The sequence below is a fragment of the Loxodonta africana genome, chromosome 12, assembly GCF_030014295.1.
Source record: "Loxodonta africana isolate mLoxAfr1 chromosome 12, mLoxAfr1.hap2, whole genome shotgun sequence".
NCBI lineage: Eukaryota > Metazoa > Chordata > Mammalia > Proboscidea > Elephantidae > Loxodonta > Loxodonta africana.
The window spans coordinates 44106335-44130859 of NC_087353.1; the positions used below are offsets into that span (position 1 = coordinate 44106335).

Here is a 24525-nt window from a genome sequence, read left to right on the forward strand (position 1 = left end):
TGAAGGCAAAGGACCATAGACTCAGGGGACATCATAGTTCATAAAGACAATGTTCTGTATCTTACTGTGATGAGTAGCACCTGGGGCCTTAAAAGCTTGTGATCAGCTATGTGAGATACAGGTATTTATTTCTTCCCATCTAGAGCAAAGGAGAGTAAAGAAAACCAAAGGCTGAGGGGAGCAATAAGTCCAAAAGACTAAAGGACCACATGAACCACAGCTTACATGACCCCGAGACCAGAAGAACTAGATGGTACCCGACTACTACAACCGACTATTCTGACTGTGATCACAATAGACGGTCCTGGACAAAGTCGAAGAAAAATGTAAAACAAAAATTCAAACTTACAAAAAAGACCAGATTTACTAATCTGACAGAGACTGGAGGAAGCCCTGAGCCATTCCCAGAGACCACCTTCCACAGAAACAATAGGCAAGTCAATAAAATCAACAATAACAGCTGAGAGGGACGTGCTCTTTAGAACAATCAACTATATGAGATCAAAAGGCCAATATTTGCCCAAACACAAAGATCAGAAGGAAGGGACGGGTAGAAAACTAGGACGAAAGGAAATGGGGAACTCAGGACAGAAATGAGGAGAGTACTGACACATTGTGGAGAATGACACCAAGGCCATGAAACGCTTTATGTACAAACTATGGAATGGGAATCTAATTTGCTCTGTAAACTTTCACCTGATGCACAGTAAACAAAACAAAACAAAACAAAAAACCAACATTCACCTCTCACACCCTCACTGGAGGCTGAATTTGAATCTTCTTCTCTCTCCTGATGGTGAACAAAGAATCACATAAAGTTGCTTGATAATTTGCGCCTGATTCTACTCTTGGGTCTGGCTGGAAAGGACAGAATTTCAGGATGGTTCACTTGGTTGTCCTGATTTTCTTAATAAATTCTGTGACAGTCTTGCTCCTCACGGGAGAAGGGGTTGCTTTAGGTGAACTCAGCTGGGTCTGCTCAAGTCCTTCTGTTCCTTGTATGCAAAGAACATTTTCCCTATCAGGGATTATTTCCTTAGGATATAGTCCCAGAATGGAAATTATGGGCTCCAAAGGTATTAATTATTGAAATGTGAGCTGTCAGGGGTAGAGGTGGGCATAGGCAAACACAAACCCGGCCCTCAAGAGACTAGAGGCTGGAGTTCCCTCTGCTGGTGCCTTTTGTGTGTTTGTCTTTAAACCTAGATGGATACTGAATGCCATTGGAAGCATCTTAGTTACCTAGTGCTGCAGTAACTGAAACACCCCAAGTCGGGCCTTAAAACATAGTTCAGGAGGCTAGACGTCCTAATTTGGGGTATGGCTCTAGGGGGAGGTCCTTCTTTGTCTACGTCAGCTTCTAGTAGCTGTGGAAATCCTTGACGTTTCTGGGCTTGTAGCTGCGTCTGCCGTGTGCGTGTGTGTGTGTGTGTGTCTTCATATGGCATATCCTCCTGTGTGTCTCTCTCTGTCTATCCTGCTCTTTTTTATAACTCAAAAGTGATTAGGTTTAGGGCCCACTCTACTCTGGTGTAACCTCATTAACATAAATGAAAAACCCTATTTCCAAACAGGGTCACATCCATAGGTACAGGGACCAAGACTTCAGTACATATTTTGTGGGGGGTTGGGGGGGGAAAACAGTTCAATCCACACAGAGGAGAAGGTGAGGTTGAGGCAGGGCCGGGTGGTAGGAGGGTGGGTTGCTCTCTCTCTAATACCAATGCCTTTTTTGTGGGAGTCACAGACAACATCAAATTCATGTCTGTGTATTCCAGGGAAGGACATGGAGGTTAGATGTCGCCTCTTACACACCAGAGGGTGAACTGAAGGGCTGATTAGGGACTTTCACACACCAGTAGCAGAGCTGAGAAGAGAATCTAGGAATGTGACTTTGTGTCTTGGCTTTAAAGAAAGGATGGCCTCTCAACTTAGATTCTCCGGGCCTCTTGGGTATACATTAGTAAAAACCATCCCAGTGGAGGTGAACCTCTGAAGAGATCTAGTTAGAAAGTGAGATGTGGTAGCGAGAGCTCTTGGCTCAGAGAAGGGGATCTTCTTGTCCTGGCTCTGCTGACAGAGTAGCTGAGGGACCGTGGGAGGATCCCCCAGCCTTCCTGGGCCACTGATGTGTCACTAGGGTATTGAACTAAGGAACGGCCTCTAAATTCCCTTTCTGTTCTTATTCTGAGATTTTATGATCCTGGCATCTGTCCCCAAGGAAGGAGAGCCTAGAAACATGAATTGAGTTTTTAGTAATATCCCTGCTCAGTGTTGGTCTCTAGATGTGGGGCCCCATCTTGACCATGTGGGTGCTGGTTAGATATCCCATGTCTTGTCAGTGCCTTTTGCAGTGCCTTTGCCTTCCTCCAGCCATCTGCCTTTGGACCACTTCCTCACTCACAGGCAATTTCACAAAAGGATGGATAGTGGGGGGAAAGGAGAAGAAGCTGACAACACAGGCTCCTGGGTCTGAATGAAGTTAGAATGCTGCCAGAGTGAGCAGAGGCCCTAGAGTTCCTCACTGACAGACTTCCTGGGCCTCACTCTAACCACGGATACAGCAGGATCGGAAGTGGGTGAATGACTTGGTAGGCTTGGTCCCATGGCATCAAGCAGCATGTCACAAACCAGTCTTTCTGCTTATAATGAAATAATCAGGTTGGCAATGGGGGAATGGAAAAGTTAGCAAAAGGTAGAGATTTAGTCTCCTTGGCTCCCAGGGAGTGGCCTCACAGCCGTCCCCGCCCCTTGCCCTCTGCGTTCTCCTCTTGTTAGAGAGCTTGTCAAGTGCTGCAGGCCAGGCCTGAGTGCTGAGGCTGCGGAAGAAGCAGCAATCCCGGGCTCTTGCCGGTCCACCTGGGTGAGACCTGCTGTATTTCTTTTCTTTTTCATGAGCGTAGCTAACTCATTACCTGCGGTGCTCACTTTGGGGTCTCCTGAATGGGAAGAAGAGGAGGAAGAGTTGGATCTTAGAGCCTTTAAAGAGTTGAGGCCTTTCTCGAACCCAGAACTGGAGTTGACGGATGCCCTACAGTGCCTCAACAGCAGCGACTGGTAAGGAGACACCTTCCGCCGTGTCCAATGCACCATGGCCTGGGGCAGAGTTTCGCTCTTGCCTCCCAGCTGCCCTGTGCTTCCTACTCCCAGGCTCTGGTTCCTGGGGAGTGTGTGTGCATACGTGCATGTGTAGTGGCTGGAATGGGGGTTTGTCTCTAGCTTCCTGTGTTTGCCCAGAGTCCTTCTAAGCAGCCCTGTGCACTGCTCTGTGGCTCACCTGAGCCAGGTATTAAAAAAAAAAAGCCAAAACCACTGCCGTCAAGTCGATTCCGACTCATAGCGACCCTATAGGACAGAGTAGAACTGCCCCATAGAGTTTCCAAGGAGCACCTGGTGGATTTGAACTGCCGACCCTTTGGTTAGCAGCCGTAGCACTTAACTACTACACTACCTGGGTTTCCGAGCCAGGTATGGCAAGTATGAATTTGACTCCACAGCAGTGGTTAAAGAAAAGTCACAGCCCTTTATTCTGAGTCAAATTTAATCCGCTCTGAGAATTCCTCCCACTGGGCTGGTGTGGACATGGGGTTCAGAACATTTGTGGGAAGCCCTCCCTGCTCTTCACTCTTTACTCTTCAAGCCAGCCCCTGCTCTTGAAGGCTTGACCATGTGGGTACTGGCTTGTGTTAAGCACAGGCCCAGGTGCCAGGAGTGGGCTCTGATACCAGCACTGCCAAAGCTGAGGGTGAACCAGAGTCCTCATGAAATGACTTTTACTAAACTATAATGACTTCAGTCAGGAGCCCTGGTGGTGCAATGGTTCAGAGCTCGGCTGATAACCAAAAGATCGGCCACTGGAACCCACCAGCCACCCCGTGGGAGAAAGACTTGGCAATTTGCTTCTTAAAGATTTCTAGGCACCCTATGAGGCACACAACGACAACAACAACAACAACCACCATGACTTTAGGCAGGTCAGAGTGTTACAGAGGAAATCCTTGTCTCTGAGGATATCTAATCTCACCCTGCCATGGGGGAGGGTGAGGTGGTAATGTGGGCTGCCCCTCACCTGCAGAGGGAACTGGGTGCCTCCGTGCCCACCTGTGACAGGGCCTGGACTTGCTTCTCAGGCAGATGAAAGAGAAGGGCCTGGTGAGCATCCAGCGCCTGGCGGCTTGCCACTCGGAGGTCCTCGCTGGGAGGCTGCATGATGTGTCCTTGGCCGTCACCGGCGAGGTGAGTCATCCCCGAGAGCTGTGCACTGTGTGTTCCCCAACCCCTCCCTCATCCCTGGTGCAACCTCAGCTCAGTGTGGGCTACACAGCAGCTATAGCAGGGCCTATGGCTCCGCAGAGCACAGGTGTCCCCTGCTTGTTTCTTAGCCCCCTGCCACTGAGATGGGAGGTAGCCACCCATTTCTCAGAAAACTGGAAAACTGAGTCCTGGGGTCTACTTATTTATAATCTTTGGGTACTGGTATGCCCAGTTGTCACAGTTCTGTGTTGTCATCTGTACTCAAAATGCCTGAGGAGGGGTGGAGTGTTGTGGGCCAGATCCCCAGTTTCAGGACTAGTTGTAACATTTCCCAAGGCCTTTCTCTCAGGGGCCTGAGGCTTGGCCTGGGCTGGGCCTGGGAGAGCATTGAGATACATTTTATCACATGTGGAGGCTGGGCCCCATCCCTGGGATCAGGCTGCTGAGTGGGGGAAGTTAGGAATACAGAGGACTCTGCCTTGGCAGACAAAGACCTGGCTCTTCCCAGCTCTGCCCCTTCCTGCATGTGGCCTGGGGTCTCGGTTTCTTCTGCGAAATGAATGTCATATTTCCACTTTCACAGTAGTTATGGAGGTTGAATGGGATATTATTTGTAAAAGTATTTTGATGATCAAGTGTCGTCTAAATTTCAGGTAATAAAATGATAGAATTAGTAATAATGATGATAACAATAATAGTAGTTTTATTTTAATGAGGCCATTTTGCCAAGAGCTGCAAGGTTTTCATTTCCAGTTTGGCCAGGGCTGGGCCTGGGGTGAGGGGAAGGTGGCTGGAGGGGGTGGCGAGGCCCCATTCTATGTATCTTCCGGAGCCCTTGGCAGGGACCAGCAATCCTGGAGGGCCCTCTCCCCTTTTTCTCCTAGGTCACCAACCTCCGCTCCAAGGTGTCCCGCCTGGCCATCAGCACCCTGGGAGACCTCTTCCAGGCCTTGAAGAAGAACATGGACCAGGAGGCCGAGGAGATCGCCCGCTGCTTGCTCCAGAAGATGGGTAACACCAGCGAGTTCATCCAGAGAGCAGCTAACCGGTCGCTGGGGGCCATGGTGGAGCATGTGACCCCTGCCCGCTCCCTAGTGGCCCTCACCACAGCTGGCATCTAGTATGTGCTGCCCTTATTTGTGGCTGGGGTGGTCAGGGAAGATGAGGCAGGCAGGGGTCCTGGGGAGGGAGAGGAGGAGGGAGGTGGGTGAAGGCTGGAGGAAGGGAGAGATGGCTGGAAAGGGAAGGGGAGGCAGGAAAGCAAGGCAATAGAAGGGTTGGTTGTGAAGGAAGAGGCAATAGTGGTGGATTAGAATGAAGAAGGGACCCCACCTCAGGCTTTGCAGCAAGCACCTCACATCTTTAGTTGAGGGAGGAAGACCCCTGCTTCCTGGGGGCCCCTCACCTTTCCTGGGCCAGAAGGAGAGGAGGAAGGGGATGAGCTCAGGGCAGGCCTGAGCTCCAGGCTGGAAGAGAGGTGCTGTGCTGCTCTGCTCCAAGGTGGAGGCGGGGGAGGGTTGGTTGGGGGAGGACACACAATGGGCGGTAACCCCCCACCCCTGGGCTGTCTAGGTGGCCTGCCCTTCTCCCAGAGGAGAGTGTTCCTTTCTGATGAAACCTGGGCTAGTGAGGAGAGCAAGGCATGATTGATTCTAACACTTCAGCTAGCAGCTGGCGCTGCTTCACCTCCTGGGGGTGGAGGAGGATCCTTGGCTACTATTGGGACCTTTTTGTACCCAGATTTGCTTTCCTTTTAAGAAAAAACCAAAACCAAAAGGTTCCCAAGCCCTTTCTCCCACAGGGCAAAACAACTCTCAACCCCAGGAAGCCAGTCATCACATTTCTCTATGAGGCTTCCCTGATACAGCCCAGCAGACCCTTGCTAATTGCAGTGGCATGGTGGGGAGGGTGAGGGTACTTAATTTCTCTGTGCCTTGTTTCCTCATGTGTAAAATGGGGGTAATAATAGCGTTGTGAGGAGTAAACAAATTGATTTCATGTAGGAGCACTTAGAGATCCCTAACGTTTATTGAGTGGTACTGAGGCTATTATTGACGTGGGGGAATCAGTTGCACCTTTTCCTGGATTCCTTCCTTTGCCTCAGCTTCCTCATCAGCAAAATGATGACACTAGTAGTAGCTCATGGGGTTGGTAAGAGGTAAGGGGTAAGGGTACTCAGCACTACCAACCTGCTCACTACCGACCCTTGTCACTAAGAACCAGGGTCAGGTGTCAGGGGATCCTTCAACAGGGCTTTGTGCATATGAACACCCCCGTCCCACTAAAATGCAGATTCTGATTCAGATGCTAATGTTGCTGGTGGGGGGGTGGGGGTGGGGGGGCAGGGTGGGGCGAGGTGGGAGGTGGGGGGTGGGGGGGACCATACTCAGAGGAGGAGGAGTGTGACCTCTTGGCTGTGCTGTGTTTCCCTTCAGCCACCGAAACCCTTCAGTCCGGAAATGTACTGCTGAGCACCTCTCAACTGTCTTGGAGAACATTGGCGCCGAGAAGCTTCTCTCTGGCACCAGGGACAGCACAGACATGCTGGTGCACAACTTGGTGAGGCTGGCCCAGGACTCCAACCAGGACACCAGGTGATGGCAGAGCTAGGGGGCTGGGGGCTGCTGCCACTGGCCAGTCCCAGAGCAGACAAGGCATCCAGGTGTAGATGGGCCTGGGCCCTCACAACTCAGCTTCCTGGGATCATACAGGATACAGTTGGATGTATGGAAGCCGTGTTCTTTCCTTCTGGCTACTGTCCCACCCCTCGCCCCACCATCATAGCCAAGACCATTTGGGGAATGGTAAATTCTCCCTGCCTCAAATTTCTAACCTTGCATTCATCCTAAACCCATTGCAATCTTGCTCTTGTTCTTATCCCACCATAGCTCCACTCTCTATAAGACTATTCATTCATTCATTCGTTCGGGAGGTATTTAATGACCACTCTTTTATTGATTGTTGATACAACCATGAATAAGTAACATTAGACCCCTGTTCTTTTGGAGCTTACCTCCTAATTGGGGTGACAGATAAACAAATTAGGATAATTTTAGATACAGATAAGGGAAATAAAAGAAAATACCAGGAAGATGTAATGAGTGAGGTGGGGGTACTTTAGATTGGGGCAGGGTAAGGTCTTACTGAAGAGTGACATCTGTGAGGAGAACTGAATCACTTGGAGGAGCCAGCCCTTTGAAGATCTGAGGTGAGAGAGTTCCAGGAAATAGAAACAGTACAGAGACCCTGAAGTGTGAATAAACTTGTTGTTCAAAGATGAGAAAGGCAGAGGCGAGTGAGGGAAGTGGTAGGTGATGAAGCAGAGAGGTGGGCAGGGCTAGGTCATGGAGGGCCTCTGGGCGATAGTCAGGAGTTGGGATTTTGGCTTGGATGTGATGGGAAGCCACTGGATTTCTTAGTAGGAGCATGGGAAGGTATAGTTGTTGTTTGCTGTCGAGTCGATTCCAACTCATAGTGGCCTATAGGACAGAGTAGAACTGCCGCATAGGGTCTCCAAGAAGTGGCTGGTAGATTGGAACTGCTGACCTTTTGGTTAACAGCCTGAGTTCTTAACCACTTTGCCATAAGGGTATTAGGGGGTTTTAAGCATGACAGTGACAGGTTCTGATTGATTGGCCCCACAAGCAAGCATTGGGGTTCAGTTGTCATACCTCTCAGTTCATGGCATACTGTCATTGTGTCTGGTTGGATGCCAGTATGTATGCCTAGCCCCTTTCTTCCCATCCGCATTCTCACTGGACACTCTGCCACACTCCAGGGGATGCCATCCACACTGATGCTGTGTTGTGTATTCACACGGAGTACAGTCCTAGTGGGAAGCCCTAGGGGGCTGCTGTGCATGGTGTATCTTCTGTCCTTCACCGCTGCAAGTAGTGCCGGTGTAACCTCTCCCTGCAGGTCCCCTTAGGAGCCAAGTGAGATGTCTTTGGGCAGAGGTCATGAGCAGATCTGCTGGGTCAGGGGCAGGCATTCTACCAGGAGCTTCCAGGGTGCTGCCCGGACTGCCCTTTCCAGCTGTGCATGAGGTCCTACATCTCAGCCTCCCAACGTGTGGCAATGCCTGGTTTTCTAACCTCTGCCAGTATAATGGGTAAAGCTAATAACTCGTTGTTGTGTCAGAGTGCTTTCTGATTGCTAATGATTTTGAGCATTTCTTTATATGCTTGCTAGCCTTTTGGTTTTTTTTTAAATCACTAACTGCTCCATGGAGGATTGATAGTTGGGGAGGATGAGAAGGGGGTGGGGCAGTGAAATGGCTGCTCCACAGCCCAAGCAAGAGGGGCTATAGGATGGGGCTAAGGAGAGCGGTGGGTGGATTTAGGGTATATTTCGAAGGCAGAGCCAACACGATATGAGTGTGAGGCTTTCAAAGAGCGATTGAAAATGACTCTTAAGTTTTTAAACTAAATGACTGAGTGAATGACGGTGCCATTTACTGAAATGGGGAATATTGGTGGAGAAGTAGGGCCTTGATTTGTTTGTACCAGTTGCCATCAAGTTGACTCCAACTTATGCTGACCCCCTGTGTATCAAAGTAGAACTGTGCTGTATAGGTTTTTCAATGGCTGATATTTTGAAGTAGATAAACAGGCCTCAAGGTGCCTCTGAGCAGACTTGAACCATCAATCTTTCAGTTAGCAGCCAAGCATGTTTACTATCTATACCACTCAGGGACTCCTTTAATTGTTGTGTTGTTGTTATTAGGTGCCATAGAGTTGGTTCAACTGATAGCGACCCTACGTACAGCAGAACAAAACACTGCCCAGTCCTGCACCATCCTCACAATCATTGCTGCGTTTAAGTCCATTGTTGCAACCACTGTGTCAGTCCATCTTGTTGATGGTCTTCCTTCTTTTTCGCTGATCCTCTACTTGACCAAGGATGATGTCCTTCTCCAGGGACTGGTCCTTCCTGATAAACATGTTCAAAGTACATGAGATGAAGTCTCACCATCTTCACTTCTGAAGACTATTCTGGCTGTACTTCTTCCAAGACATATTTGTTTGTTCCTCCGGCAATACTCTTGACAACAGCATAATTCAAATGCATCAACTCTTCTTCAGTCTTCCTTCTTCATTGTTCAGCTTTTGCATGCATATGAGGCAATTGAAAATACCATGGCTTCGGTCAGGCACACTTTAGTCTTCAAGGTGACATCTTTGCTTTGCAGCAGATTTACTCAGTGTAGTATGTCTTGATTTCTTGACTGCTGCTACCATGGGCATTGATTGTGGATCCAAGTAAAATGAAATCCTCGACAACTTCAATTTTTTCTCCATTTATCGTGATGTTGCTTATTGGTCCCGTTGTAAAAATTCTTGTTTTCTTTATGTGGAGGTGTAATCTATATTGAGGGTTGTAGACTTTGATCTTCATCTGTACATGCTTCAAGTCCTGTTTGCTTTCAGCAAGCAAGGTTGTGTCATCTGCATAACGCATGTTGTTAATGAGTCTTCCTCCAACCCTGATGCCACATTCTTCTTCATATAGTCCAGCTTCTCAGATTATTTGCTCAGCATACAGATTGAATAAGTATGGTGAAAGAATACAACCTTGACGCACACTTTTCCTGATTTAAAACCACACAGTATCCCCTCATTCTGTCTGAATGACCTTCTCTTGGTCTATGTATAGGTTCCTCATAAGCACATTTAAGTGTTCTGGAATTCCCAGTCTTCACAATGTTATTCGTAATTTGTTATGATCCACACAGTTGAATGCCTTTGCGTAGTCAATAAAACACAGGTAAACATTTCTGGCATTCTCTGCTTTCAGCCAAGATCCATCTGACATCAGCAATGGTATCCCTTGTTTCATGTCCTCTTCTGAATTGGGCTTGAGTTTCTGGCAGCTTTCTGTCGATGTACTGCTGCAACTGCTTTTGAATGATCTTCAGCGAAATTTTACTTGTGTGTGATATTATTCAATAATTTCTGTATTCTGTTGCACCATCTTTCTTTGGAATAGGTAAAATACGGATCTGTTCCAGTCAGTTGACCAGATGGCTGTTTTCCAAATTTCTTGGCACAGACGAGTGAGCTTCCAGCGTTGCATCAGTTTGTTGAAGTATCTTAATTGGTGTTCTGTCAATTCCTGGAGCCTTCAGAACAATACCTTCAGTACAGCTTGAATTTCTTCCTTCAGTACCATCAGTTCTTGATCATATGCTACCGCCTGAGATGACTGAATGTCAATCGGTTCTTTTTGGTATAGTGACTCTGTGTATTCCTTCCACCTGATTTTGAAGCTTCCTGGCATCATTTAATATTTTGCTCATAGAATCTTTCACTATTGCAACTCGTGGCTCAAATTTTATCTTCAGTTCTTTCATCTTGAAAAATACTGAGGGTGTTCTTCCCTTTTGGTTTTCTAACTCCAGGTCTTTGCACATTTCATCATAATACTTTCCTTTGTTTTCTCAAGCTGCCGTTTGAAATCTTCTGTTCAGCTCTTTGAGTTCATCATTTCTTTCTTTTCCTTTAGCTACTCTGTGTTCAAGAGCAAGTTTCAGAGTCTCTTCTGACATCTATTTTGGTCTTTTCCTTCTTTCCTGTCTTTTTAATGACCTTTTGCTTTCTTCATGTTTGATGTCACCCACAACTCCTCTGATCTTTGGTCATTAGTGTTTAATGCATCAAATCTATTCTTGATATGGTCTCTAAATTCAGGAGAGATACACTCAACGTTTTACAACAACTGCTATAGGGGGAGGGAAATTAAGAATTCTATGTCCAGATCTAATATCTTTCTCAATTATGACCTCTCTTTTACATTGCACAATGTTGACTACATTTTATTTTCCTTTCTGGAACCCTTTGCCTCCTGCTTTCCATGCACAGCACATTCCTGGTTCCTTCATCCCTCTGTGGTGGATTTCTCCACCCTGCCTGCTCTTTGAGTGTAGGTGCCTGCAGAGTGTGTGTCTTTAGTCCTTGTCCCCCTCTTCTGACTTTCCCTAAGAGGTCTCATTCCTTCTCATGGCTTCAGTCACCAGCAAGCCCTAATTTTCCCAATCTCTTCACCCAACACAGACCCTGTAGTCTCATGTCTCTAATGTCTCCATAGGGCCTATCTCTGGAAGTCCCACTGTCGTCTTCAGTGCAGTGTGTCTCTAAACAAACATATTGCTTTCTTCTCAATCCTGCTTCTCTGGTTTTGTTCTCTCTATTGTTATCTAACCAAGTTGCTGCCAAGTCAACTCAGACTCTTCCTGACCCCATGTGTGTCAGAGCAGAACTGTGCTCCATAGTGTTTTCTTTTTGTTGTTGAAAGTAACACAGAAAAATATACACCAACTCAACAATTTCTACATGTGCTCCATAGGGTTTTTAATGGCTGTTTTTTTTGGGAAGTAGGTCTCCAGGCCTTTCTTCCGCGGCACCTCTGGGTGAACTTAAACCTCCAACATTTTGGTTATCAGCCAAGTGTATGAACTGTTTGTACCACCCAGCGACTATATTGTTAAAAGTCATCATTATTTACTGAGTCACCCAAGACACAAAGAGGGGAATTCAGTACTTCTTTGATTCTAAGATACATCCCCCCCCCATTTAATGTGTTTGAAATTGTCATGTATCTTACAATCCAAGGCATCTCACAGTTGCTGTTGACCAGGCAGCAATTACGAGTTGGGTTTTATTATCTGCATATCCTCAAACTTGGTCATTATTGCCCATAAAGCAAACTATTTAATTAATATGCTTTGTAGGAACTGTACTATGAGTTTTCTTTGCTTGTTAGCCCTTTGATTTACTTTATAAAATCAGTTTGGATGCTCAGTGGAGAACTGTTGGATGTAATTGATGTTTAAAGTGTCTTAGAAGTATGACACTGTCATTCAGCATTGAAATGAAAAGTTATTGTGTATGTGAAAGGCATGAAAATAGAGCAGTGGGTCATAAGTTAAATATTAATGAAGCAAACATCTCATTGTCAAAGGAATGACTAAAATTCCCATTTTCTTGCAAAGCAACAACCAAGTATTATACATGACTTCAGAAAGGAAAATACCTACAAGTAATGGTACCTTTTGTTTCTGAGATAACATGTCAGAGGATTTCCGTTCACACGTGGGGCAGTTTAAGTGAAGGCAGTCTTTTATCTTCCCTACTGGAAAATAAAGTAATGGTGCTTTTTACAACCAAAAGTCTTAGGCTGAGTGAAATCTGATAACTCTAGATCTTTACCATCTATCTCCAATCCGTTAGCAAGTCTTGCCGTTTCACCTTCTGAATGGCTGTTTTATCTGGCCACCGCTTCCAACCCCACTCTATTGCCTTATTTCGGGTCTTCATCATTTCTTGCCTGGACTATTATGATGGCCTCCTAAAGACCCTTGGGCCCCAGCCTTGTCCCCACCAATCCATCCTCCACGCTGCTGCCAGAGGCGTTTTTACTAAAATGCAAATCTCATTATTTCTTGGCTTCCCATTTCCTGTAGGCTAAAGCCATCCTCTTTCAGGTCTCCCGGACCTGGGTCCTACCTTATTCTCCAGCGTATGTTGTCCTGTGCCAGCTCCTGATCACTATTCTCCAGTCACAGGCCTGGTGATGCGCCGCCTGGTGTTATGGATCCTGGAATGGCCCTCCTCCTCCTCCTCCTTACTCCCTAATCCTGTACCACATGTGAACTCCTACTCATATTTTAAGCCCCAACTCAAGGGTCATCTCTTCTCTGAAGCCCTCCTTGATTCCCCCCTCCTACCCACCACTGTTCAGCAGGCAGAGTTGGCTACTCCCTCCTCTGCTGCCCCACTGTGCCCTTAAACTTCTGAATGTCCCATACTAGGAAAAAGTTCAGGACATGTTGGTATTACCAACCAGCAGAATATTATGTAGCCACTAAAAGAATGTTTGTGGAGAGTTTTAAATGACATGGGAAGATGATTAATGATAAAGTGAAAAAAAGCAGGATGCAAGTTGTATATACTATGCTCTGATACCAGCTAAACATGTACAGGAAAAAGACTAAAAAGATGTAACAGTGGTTTTGTCTTGGTAGTAGCATCATGGTTGCTGTTTATTCTTTTTTTTTTTTAACTGGGTAGGTGTGACTTTCATAATTAGAAAAAGTATTGAAAACTCTGTTACTATAACTAGGAAAATTATGTAAAGATGTAAAGCAAATTTATGATGCATTTCTGTGGCTATTTCTCCATCTTGCCCTTTCTTCTGTGGCAGGTTTTATGGCCGGAAGATGGTGAATATCTTGATGTCCAACACAAAGTTTGATGCATTTCTGAAGCAGTCCCTGCCATCTCATGACTTGCGGAAGGTCATGGTGGCCATTAAACAGAAGGTGAGTGCCGTGCTGTGTGAGTAGGTTCTTTCTTCCAGAGAAGGAAATCAAAGCTGAGTCTGGCCGACCTCACAATGGCCAAGGGAAGGGGGAGCGGATACCGTAGGTAGACTAAACTTCCAGTTCTTGAGAAGGCTTTAATTTCATCCACGACTCCTGACAGGTGGGAAAATGGGATTCCTTTCACCTGTGCTTACCAGAACCTCCCCCTGGTTCCCACTGCCTGTGTTTCTCGAGCCTCCCTGGGTTTCCATGTCTTTGTCTGTTAAATGGGGGCCTTGACCCCTGCCTTGACTACCTCCAGGGCAATGGCAGGCTCAGTTGTGACCTCTGAAGCTCTCCCGAGTGGAAGGCGTTGTTCCTCTTGTTGTGGTCTATCCTGGGGGGTCTGATAGCTCCCCAGAGGGCACTCCTTTTGGCTCATGTTCTGTGTATATTTTTCAAGGGAATAGAAGGTAATGATGAACTTCCATCTGCCAAAGGCTGCAAGGTGTCGAGGAGTCTGGTGGTGTGTGAGGACGGGCTGCCTGAGGAGAGGTATGGCTGCTCTTGTCTCTCTGGGGCTCCAGATCTGAGACTGTTGACAGAGGCGGCCCTCTTGCCCCTGGCCAAGAGTGGCTCTGGGGAGGAGGTGTGGATCTAGGCTGCCTAGTTGGGTCACCAGCACTGATGGCTGAATTTGTAGGGTGTTTTCCCCCATCCCAAATCTCAGAGAGACCAAATCCTGGGCTTGGGGACATCTTTCAGAAGTTGGTTGCTGCAGTATGGACTGAGTGGGTGCAATTCCACTAGTACAGATGGCGTGCACTGTTGGCTGGGCTTTCTGTGTGAGCTCAGCATTTCTCCATTAACTTAGGTCAACGAGTCCTGTAACCATCAGAGAGTGGTTAGCCAGGACTAATTTGGAGACAGAGCTGGGACAAAAGAAGATGAGAAGGAACGGGTTGGTTTGAGGGGCTGGAGGGTGAGTGCAGGGGAGGAATCAGAAACCAGTCAGGCATCTCACCATCACTCCTATGATTAAAACCCTTGTGCAGTGCTCCACAGGGCACACGGAGAAGCCCCCTGTCCACCTCTGCAAGAGTAGTTTCCTGGGCTTTCTCCTGTGCAGCCTCTCAGCCGGAGCAGAGCAGCTGTGTTTCCTGCCCTCTGTGTTCTCTTTTTCTGCTGTGACTTTCCTTACACTGTTCCTTTGCCTGGTATCATCTCTGCCTGGAACATGCTTATTTAGTCTACAAGATTGAGTTCACCTGTCACGTCTTCCAGAAGCTTTCTCTGACACCTGTTCCCCCCATGTCCACAGGGTGGGCAGGAGGTCCCCCGTTCTTCCTCTGTCAGTCTGTTGCCTTACCTAACTCCCATTGGTCTGTGACTCTTCCAGGGCAAAGACTATGTCTCCCATCTCGTTGTTCTTGGTGCCTAACAGAGCTCCTGGCCTCAGTAGGCAGAGTGTAGAGCATAGGGATGAATGACAGTATGAATAATACTAGGCTGTGTGGGCCCATGTGTAAGGCATGAGCTCAAAGGCCTCAGCTTGGATCTGGGGGTGAGATGATAAGGGTTCTGTAGGAAGCTGTTCTCATGCTGGTTGGAGTGGGCAAGGGGATGTGATGGGCATGTGATTCCAACTCAAGAGGACAGGATCCCTAACATTTCCCCAGTGCTGGAGGAGGGTGAGCAGAGGCTAGACAGCCAGGGTTTAAGCTCTGGACAGAAGGTTGGGTGCGATGACCTCCAAGACCTTTCCCTACTCTTAAGATTGATTAAATGTGCACCAGTCACCCTTTCTTGGGCTCCCACCTCCTCGCGCTAAGCTTTATTCCTCCCATTTACCACTCATCTTTTGAACAGAGAGAACAAAAGAGCAGGAAGAGACAGCCCTGCCCCCCCGACAAGGGCACAGGGCTCTAGGTGACCATGTTGTTACCCCTGAGGAAAAGAGATTTACAGAGTCACCAAGGCCAGTGTTCCCCAAGCAGCAGGTAGAGGAGAAATTGGGGGTGGACTAAGCTGGAGGTGACACTCTTGTCTCTGTTCCACATGTCCATGGGAATGGTCATGGAACAAGAGGTGTGTCCATCCCCTGGGGCTGCTGGGGTCAGACGCTCCTTCCCCACAGACCTGGCTTCAACGGCCCACGGCTGATGGGGTTGCGTTCCTCCATGCGGTGTGGCGTGGAAATGGTGGAGCAGCTGCGGCAGTTGATGCATCTGCTAGAGGCCAAGGAATATCAGTCTCGGATGGAAGGTGTGGGGCAGCTCCTTGGGCACTGTAAGACCAAGCCAGAGCTCATCACTGCCAACCTGGTCCAGGTGAGTACTGCTCCATCCCTGCCTGCCGCCCCCCTCCCCCCTGCCGTCTCTCCTGTGGTTGCAACCTCAAATCGGAAAACTCTCAACAGGTTAGACACTGTGCCAGTTTATAGGGAGCTTGGTAAGTACTTGCTGTCCAGTGGACATTTGTAACAGCATATGACTAACTGGAGTGACCAAGGGGACGAGAGTACTACCTCCTGCCGGGTACCTTGAAACTGCTCAGAGATGACCTTGGTGTCTCTCATCCTTCTAGCAGATTTATGGTGAGGAGGGTAGGAGGTACAGGTACAGGGGGCTGTGGCTTAGGCCTCGGGTCTGCTTCTGGGCTATTTAAGTGCATGATGTTTTGTGGGCACAGCATGTGGTTGGGCAGGGTGGGTTAAGAGTAGGTACAGGCCTCTCACAGGGAAGATGCTTGCTTCTTCTTGGAGTAAGGCTAGTTAGGACACAAGCTCAGAGTCAGCAGACATAGGTTACCATTCAAGGTTCCTATTTACTGTGTGATCTGGGCAAGTCAGTTAACCTCCTTGAGCCACAGTTTGTATGTATGTACGTAAAGAGTGTATGATAACACACGTCTCATTGGTGGTTGTGATCGTTTGATGAAAGAAAGAGTGCAGAGTAGCTAACAAGATGCTTTGCCCACAGTGGGTGCTCAGTACATGCTAGTTCCTCCTCTCATTTTTGGAGGTGCTCTGGTGTAGGTTAAGTGACCCCTGGCAGGGATGCAGAAGGCATCCCTGCTGGGGCAGTTGGTTGGGCTAGTGAGCACCAAGGTACCTGGCTGTGTGGGACTCCTGTCTAGCCGGGCTCTCGGTTTCTGTTCCCTCAATAGGTCTTTGATGCTTTCACCCCAAGGCTTCAGGATTCCAACAAGAAAGTGAACCAGTGTGCACTGGAGTCTCTCGCCAAGATGATTCCCCTCCTTAAAGAGAGCTTACACCCCATGCTGCTCTCCATCATCGTCGCTGTTGCAGACAACCTCAACTCCAAGAACTCGGGGGTTTACGCCGCTGCTGCAGCTGCTTTGGATGCAATGATCGAGAGCCTGGGTGAGCCTCCCGCCTCAGCCCCGGGTTGGCTGTGGTAGGCAGCCGGCTCCCCATTCACCACACCGCTGTGCGCGCTTGGGACTCAGCAGACTGGTTAAAGGCACTGGATGGTTCTCAGGCCCAATGTTTCCCCCAGAGCTGCATAGAGCAGGGGTGGGCAGCCTGGGACCTCTGAGACCCTTTGCTGGCAGGTTTTCCCTGTCACGCCATCCGTGCATCTTAGATGGTTAGAAGTGGGAGAGGTCTGGAGATTATCTAGTCTAACCTCCTGGTATACATGAGGGACGTGGCTCCCCCAGGGTCATGACTCACTGCTTTTACAGTGTCACAGCTTGATTCTCGAGTGTTAGGTGGAATTTGTGGTGCCTCCCCTTCTGTTCTTGTATTCCCTTCGTGGATGATTACAAGGTGATTTTTGGTGTATCCAGTACATAGACAGAACACAAGTTCAAAATGTCGCGGGGGTGGGAGGGGGCATGTTTTGAGAAAGTAGGATATGGGTAGATGTATGTTCGGATGGCTAGAATTGTGGGCTTTCATAAGCAATGTTTGGTTTGCATCAGTATGAGATGCTGAGACTCCGAGGACTGCCTTTGTTTGCTCACTGCTGCGTGTCCCATTTTAGCATAGAATGCGTCTTCCTTGAGCACCCACAGACCATCCTTATGGCAGGGCTGGAAGCACCTCTTGGCATGCCCACCCACCCCGCCCTCCTGTCACCTCCCCCTGGCCTGAACCCAGCTCTGGGGCTTAGACAGTCACTGTGTCCTTGGCTGGGTCCTCCAGGAGAAGTTTCAGTTACAAATCAAAGACCTGGTCAGGCCCTTCTCCGCCTCACAAGTTCATAAATATTGTCAATTTCTGTTCTTCATCTCAGAGGGAATTTATGATTTGCTGAGTTTGTTGCCGTAGAACAAACAATATAAATCCAGCTCTAAATTACAGCTTGTTCTCAGCGCGGCTCTGGGTAAGTGAGATTGCTGTTGCCAGTAACCAAGGCTCTTGGTAAATCACTGCAGGCCCTGGATTTACTGGGAAAACCTGCACTAAGCAAAACAGTCTTTACCTATTTGAAGAGGCTAAGCACCCCTCTCTGGGGAGAGGCGCTCTTAACCCTTCCCTCTCCAGGTATTTTAGTTCCCATTTTACCTCAGGGCCAGCCTCCTGGAGCATGCTGGAGCTTGGGAGCTCTGGGCTGCAGATTCTGGTGTCTCACAATGTCCAGGGACTCAGGTCCCCTCTACGTGGTGCCAAGGTGTGCCCACCTGGCCTGGGCACCCTGGAAAGGGGTCCTGGGGATGATTACCTTTGTGACTGGACCACACCTTCAGGCAGGGCTGCAGCTACCAGAAAGATGCCTGTAGTTTTCCTTTCCCCCTAGCCAGGGTCTCTTTGGGTAAGCCCCTTCTGGTCCATCAGCTAGAACCTGCAGTGGGGGGAGAGTGGAGCCAGGTGTGAGGGGGACTGTTTTCCTCTCTAGTCATTAGTTGGGTCCTAGGACTGACCTAAGGATTAGAAAGGACTAGACTGGACCAAACTTGAAGATGGTCTTCCTGGGGTCTGGAGCTAGGTGACCTCTTAAGAGCCCTTTTGATGCTGGAATTCAGTGATAAAGCAGACTCAGCAGCCTAAAGGCATCTCTTCTAGTTCCCCGGTTTTCCCTAGGGTAGGTGGGTTGGGTGGAGTGCTAGTGAAAGAATGGTTTGGGAATGTCCCCCTTCTGGTATAAGGTCCCTAGGTGGTGCTCACGGTTTGCACTCAACTGCTAATGTAAAGGTTGGCAGTTTGAATGTGCCCAGTGTTGCCATGGAAGATAGGCCTGGCGATTGGCTTCTGTGGATTATAGCCAAGAAAACCCTATGGAGCAGTTCTACTCTGCAACACATGAGGCTTCCATGAGTTGGAATTGACTTGATGTCAACTAACAGCAATAACCCATTTTTGGTGAAGTGAGGGAGGAGAGTGCCTGGCAGCTTGCTCCCTAACCTCTGCCATCTGACACTGCAAGCCGAAAGGGCCCTCCACAGCAAAGGGTGGCATGGTGTCCTTTCTGCTCAGCACCAAGGCCTTCTGGTTACAGGCAAATTATTCCGGGGACCAGGGGAGTGCCTGGAGCAGAATGGTTGGGCTCTGTTACTGGGTTAGTTACAGGGGAAACCTCACTAAGTAAAACATCAAGCTGCTGACAGTTCATCTCCCCCTCCCCCACCCCCAGATCAGAGCCCCACATTCAGTCTTCTTGCCTTCAAAAGAAGCCCCTTTAATTTATCCCAGCCCCTGGCCAGTGCCGGAGAGAGCAGATAAGCTTGGAATGGGGGTGGCTTCAGATTTCTTTCTGTTGCTTTGCTCTCTGACTTTGAGTTTATTGCCTTATATAAATCGTATGACCAACGTTATATTGTTAATGAAGCTTAAAAATTCATTTGTGATACCCTGCTAATATACCAACTGTTTAAAAATTCTCTGTTATCTTCTGTTTCTTGTCTCTATGTATACAAATTTCCCTGGTTAAAAACCGTAAGGTAAATACAATTTTGAATTTGATTCTTTTTTAAAATACCATATTGTTTTCAGTTTCCCATGCTACTATGCATAAGTCTTTATAGTTCACTTGTCCCTAGGTAGTGCAAATGGTTAATGTGCTCAGCTGCTAACCAAAAGATTGGAGGTTTGAGTCCACCCAGAGGTGCCTCAGAAGAAAGGCCTGCGTTGAAAACCCTATGGAGCACAGTTCCAATCTGACATACATGGGGTCACCATAAGTCGGAACTGACTGTATGGCAACTGGTTTTTATAGTTAACTTAAAAATGGGACCCAAGCCCAGGCAGTCTGGACCCAGATCCCTATGCTCTCCTGCCTCCCTTTAAACCTGGGTGTGACCAAAAGGTGAGCCCTCACTACAGACATAGCCAGAGGAAGGGAGGTGAGCTACCCAAGGCGTAGCATTCCGGGCCTTATAACCCAGCTTGGGCAAACACAGCGCCTCTGTCTTAGCACTGGCCTTCACTCTGCAAGCATCTATCGAGTACCTGTCGTGTGCCAGCCCCTGTGGGAGTATGGTTGGGCACAGCTGTCTGCTGGATGTGTGTTTTCAAGTACTCCCCAAGTCTACTTCTTTCTGGTTCTGGAAGCCCATGTCAGCGGCGAGGAGGGTAAAGGCTCAGCTGTGTCCAGAGAATGTCCTGGACTGAGTGTTGCGGGGGGAAATCCAGGAAGGAGAACTCCTTGCCCTCAAAGGTGAGCTTACGGCTAATGTCGGGGTGGGACAGATAGAAACAAAAAAACAAAACAAAAAACCAAACCCGTTGCCATTGAGTCAATTCCGCCTCATAGCGACTCAAAGGACAGAGTAGAACTGCCCCACAGGGTTTCCAAGGAGCGCCTGGTGGATTCAAACTGTTGACCTCTTGGTTAGCAGCTGTAGCTCTTAACCACTACCCCACCAGGATTTCCAGGACAAATAGAAGCATTTGGAAACACTAATACAGATGCTATTGATATAGAAACATATTTAAACAATTACATCTTTGCCAAGATACCCTGAGACCACTTCTTGTTAACTGCAGTATCCTAGGAGCTGGCATCTTTTTTTTTTAATCTCCCTGAACAAATTATTTTAAAGATTTTTGCCTTATGGATAGAGCTTTTGCAAACAGCAGAGATGTACATGAGTGCGTTTTCTCCTCTGTACCCTTTACCGGTCTCCGGAGGAGAGCGAGGGAAGCAGGGCTTAGCTGTAGTTAGAATTGTTGCCTGGTGGGAACGCACCCAGTTCCCGGGAAGGAACGAAGGGGTGGCACAGCCATGGGATGTTAAGGGTCTGTGAGGAGGGACTCATGGAACTCAGAACCGTCTGGAAAGGCTTCTTCAGGCAGGCTTCTGTGAGGAGGGACTCAGGGAACTCAGAACGGTCTGGAAAGGCTTCTTCAGGCAGGCTTCTGTGAGAAGGGACTCAGGGAACTCAGAACCATCTGGAAAGGCTTCTTCAGGTAGGCTTTTAATCTCTGTACCCTGCAAAGAGAAATACAGCCTGGAAGATGGTCACCAAATGGAACCCCAGGACACTGGGCATAGCTGTGCTCACACCCAGGCGGGCTGTCCTGCTTCACGTTCCTGACAGGTGCAAACAAGCCCCACAGCCACACCCCTGGAAAATGCATTTTTAAACTTGCCCTACCTCCCACTAAATCATGCTGTGACTGCAGTGGTTGCAAAATGCTGGGAGCTGGCCATGCTGGGTGTTTCCACGGTTCACGTCAGGGGCAACCCGATGGTAAGGGGAGACTGTTTCAATCTTGTATATTTCCTAGGCTAGCACACCTTTGTCAGCTGAAGGGCCACTTTCCTCACCTTGCATGTCTTTGTGAGGAATGCAGAGCTTCAAGTTTAATAGTCTGAGAAAGAGAAGGCAACTAGAGTAGAGAACATCAGTTTCTAGATTTAGTGTGTCCTGCTGGAGTTAACTTTAGAAGTACAAAGGGTGCCAGAGAGTCTCTTCACCCTCCAGCACTCCCCACCCTACTTACCTGGGATTTGGCCATTTGTGATTTATCTCTGCAGTAAACACTCTTAGTATTTTAGTTCTCTTTCAAGAGAACTAGAGGGCCAGTGCTTTACCCAAGAGTGTGGCTGGGTAGCAGGGAGAGCTGGCTCCTCAGGCTGGATGTGGCTGGAGTGCTGTTGGAGTTGGCCAGCAGTGGAGGGCTCTGGGTCAATTAAAAAAAAAAAAAAAGATTAAAAACCCCTCTTTTTCCCAAACTTCCAGAATTGGGGCATGTGGAGGATAAACTTTGCTATCTTTGCAAGTATGTCCATGCTGGGCCTCAGGTGACCTGGGGTGGATAACCAAGGGGGCAATCAGGACCAGGCAGGGAGGTCATGTGTAACCAGTTGAGAGGTGGTTGTTGTTAGGAGCCATAGAGTCACCTCTGACTCATGGTGCTCTTATGTATAAAAGAACAAAATGTCGTCAGGCCCTGTGCCATCTTTACGATCATTGGTATGTTTAAGTCCATTGGTATGGCTATTGTGTCAATCCATCTCATCATGGAGGGGTTCCCTCATTTTTGCTGAGTCTGTACTTACCAACCATGACGGGTTGCTAATACGGGCTAAACCCTTCCCCCGCAGCAAATTCTGTCATCTGTAAAATGAGGAGAACATATAATCCAGTTATATAAACATTGATGAGCCTCTTCTGTGTGCAGGGGCCTGTTAGGCACAAAATTACATAGAACATCGTTCTTGCCCTCTAGGGGCTCAGGGTCTGAAAGAAGTGTAAGATATGTACGAAAGTATCTTTAATATTTATGTTGAGTTTTAGAATGGAGATATAGACAGACAGACGAGGGTAGGCAGAGAGATTAATTTCCATTAAGGGCAACTAGGAAGGCTCTGCAAAGAGGGGCTACCCTGAAAGATGAGCAAAGTTGGGAAAGGTGTGGTAGTAGGGGAGGGAGACATTCCACTTTGAGTGAAAGTAAGGTGATATGAAATTAGAGTATGCGTTTGGGGAAGGTGAGTGAAAGTGGCATAGCTGGAGTATAGGACAGCTGGGTCAGAAAAGGTTGAGTTGGGGTGACACCAGGAAGGGAGAGCCGTGAGGCTGAGGACCTTTGGACTGCATCCTGGAGGCAGCAGCAGTCATTAAATGGTCACAACAAAGTTAGCTAAGTCAAAGTGTTTATCACATTGGGCACTCTTTCCCCTCTTCCCCTCCCCATCTTTGATGGAGTATCTTGGTAGTGGCATCCCACCTGCCAGGTGCCATCTTCAACTCCTCCTTCTCCCATTGTTTTGGTCTGTAAGTCCCATGGATTTTACCTCTACAATATCTGTGGAATCTTTTCCCTCCTACCCACCCTACTGACAATACCCCACCTTCTCTGACCCTATCAGAGTAAGCCAAGTACCTTTGCTCCAGATAGGCTGCTCCCCTGTCCGGATCTGCCCAGGATGAGAGATGTCCTGGGACATGGGATTTTCAGTGCTAAAATCAGCGAAGTCCCAGGCAGACTGGAAATCTTAGGACTAGAGCTGATCACCCTAACTTTGTACTTCCAAGGATCTTGGTTAAAACAATCACATTGCTTCCTCTTCTGTGTTAGAACGAGAAATATCTGCCTCCTTGTAGAAGGGGCCTCTTGATACAGAGGGGGAAGGATGTGTCTTATTTCGCTCCTGGCTCCATGCCTGTTACACAGAGGACAGCAGTCAACGTTCAATGTGTGAAATAACCAACTGCCCTCACTGTGGTAGAGCACAAGTTCAGGCTTCGATGAGAGTTGTAATTTCTGTCTTCTGACCCCAACTCTTCACTTACTTTTGGTGTGACCATAGATATGTTCCTACATGGCTCATTGCCTCAGTTTCCCCTAAAACTATAGTGTGTGTGTGTACAGATAGATAGATGGGTATATGTGAATATCTATCTGTCTGTCTGCCTGTCCGACTATCCGACCGTCCATCTGTCCGTCTGACCACCCATCCTTCTTTTGCCTAAACTTCACAGCAACTTGAGGAAGCAAAGATAATATAAATTAGGACAATTTTCAGTTCAGAGGACTCTATGGGAGGAAAGGAGGCCTGTTTGGGAGCCATTTTAATGATTTTGGGCCACCTATCCTTCCCCAAATATCCTGTGTACACTCACTGTTTTAAGTGCCTCATTATGAACCTGAGAAAATTAATTCACCTCCCCAAAGGGCCTTTTCTTGTTGTGGGTACCTGGCATTGTGAACACCTGGTGCTGTTGTGTGTAGGTCCACAGTATCATGGTCACTGACACTCTCCATCTCTTTAGACAACCTGTGCCTCCTGCAAGCATTTGCTGGGCGGGTGCGTTTCCTGAGTGGCCGTGCAATGCTTGATGTCACAGAACGTCTGTCAGGTAAGCAGCCCTACTCTCCTAGCCCCCAAAGATTTCCAAGTGATATCTGTTCTTCTCTCCTAGCATACGGTTAAACTTATTTTAGGCCTAGAATAATCCCCATAGGTCATTTAAATTATTTTTATATTCTGGGTGTTTTTGTGTGTGTCTGTGGGGCGGGGGGTGACAATACCTATATTGCCAGGAGAAAATCTTTGGTCAAAGTGAGGCAGGTTTGTACATAACCAAAATGGTTTCTAAAAAAGAAAAACTATTGTGTATTTTTTCCTCTTTGCAAACAGACTCCCACTAGCCCATAGGGCACCTTTGTGTAAACTAAAGAAAGCTACCCCTTGCAGGTGGAGAGAGCCTGTGTGTGTGTGTGGTAAGCAGACAGCACTACTGTGAGGATTAAGAGAAGTTGGCCCTTCTCTGGTATGCATAGCTGGCAGGCAGAGCACAGGCTGGATTTTATCCCCACTCGGCCCCTGGCCAGGTGTCCAGGACTGTTTGTGGGCAGATGGGGACTCAACCTGGACTGCTCTGCCCTGTTTAAGCTTCAGCTGAGAAAAGATTGCTCCAGTTCAATTTCTGCTTTGAGTCTACAGGGTAAGTGTCAAGGGATTTCATTCCAGGGCCAAAACCTGCTACTGTGGCCTTTACTGTGGCTGCATGGTAAGGACACAAGCTTTGGGATCCACAGACCCATTTGCCAC

At 48.0% G+C, this 24525-nt stretch overlaps 1 protein-coding gene across 1 annotated transcript in view; it reads left to right on the plus strand.

Annotated features, from left to right (window-relative positions):
* Positions 1–24525, plus strand: part of TOGARAM2 (TOG array regulator of axonemal microtubules 2) — a 72186-nt gene that overhangs the window by 41760 nt on the left and 5901 nt on the right. Inside the window, 9 exon segments of the mRNA XM_064294764.1 lie at positions 2904–3057; positions 4131–4236; positions 5139–5374; positions 6690–6848; positions 13456–13573; positions 14019–14110; positions 15693–15885; positions 16724–16940; positions 23744–23830. Of these exon segments, the coding sequence (XP_064150834.1) occupies positions 2904–3057; positions 4131–4236; positions 5139–5374; positions 6690–6848; positions 13456–13573; positions 14019–14110; positions 15693–15885; positions 16724–16940; positions 23744–23830 (1362 nt within the window).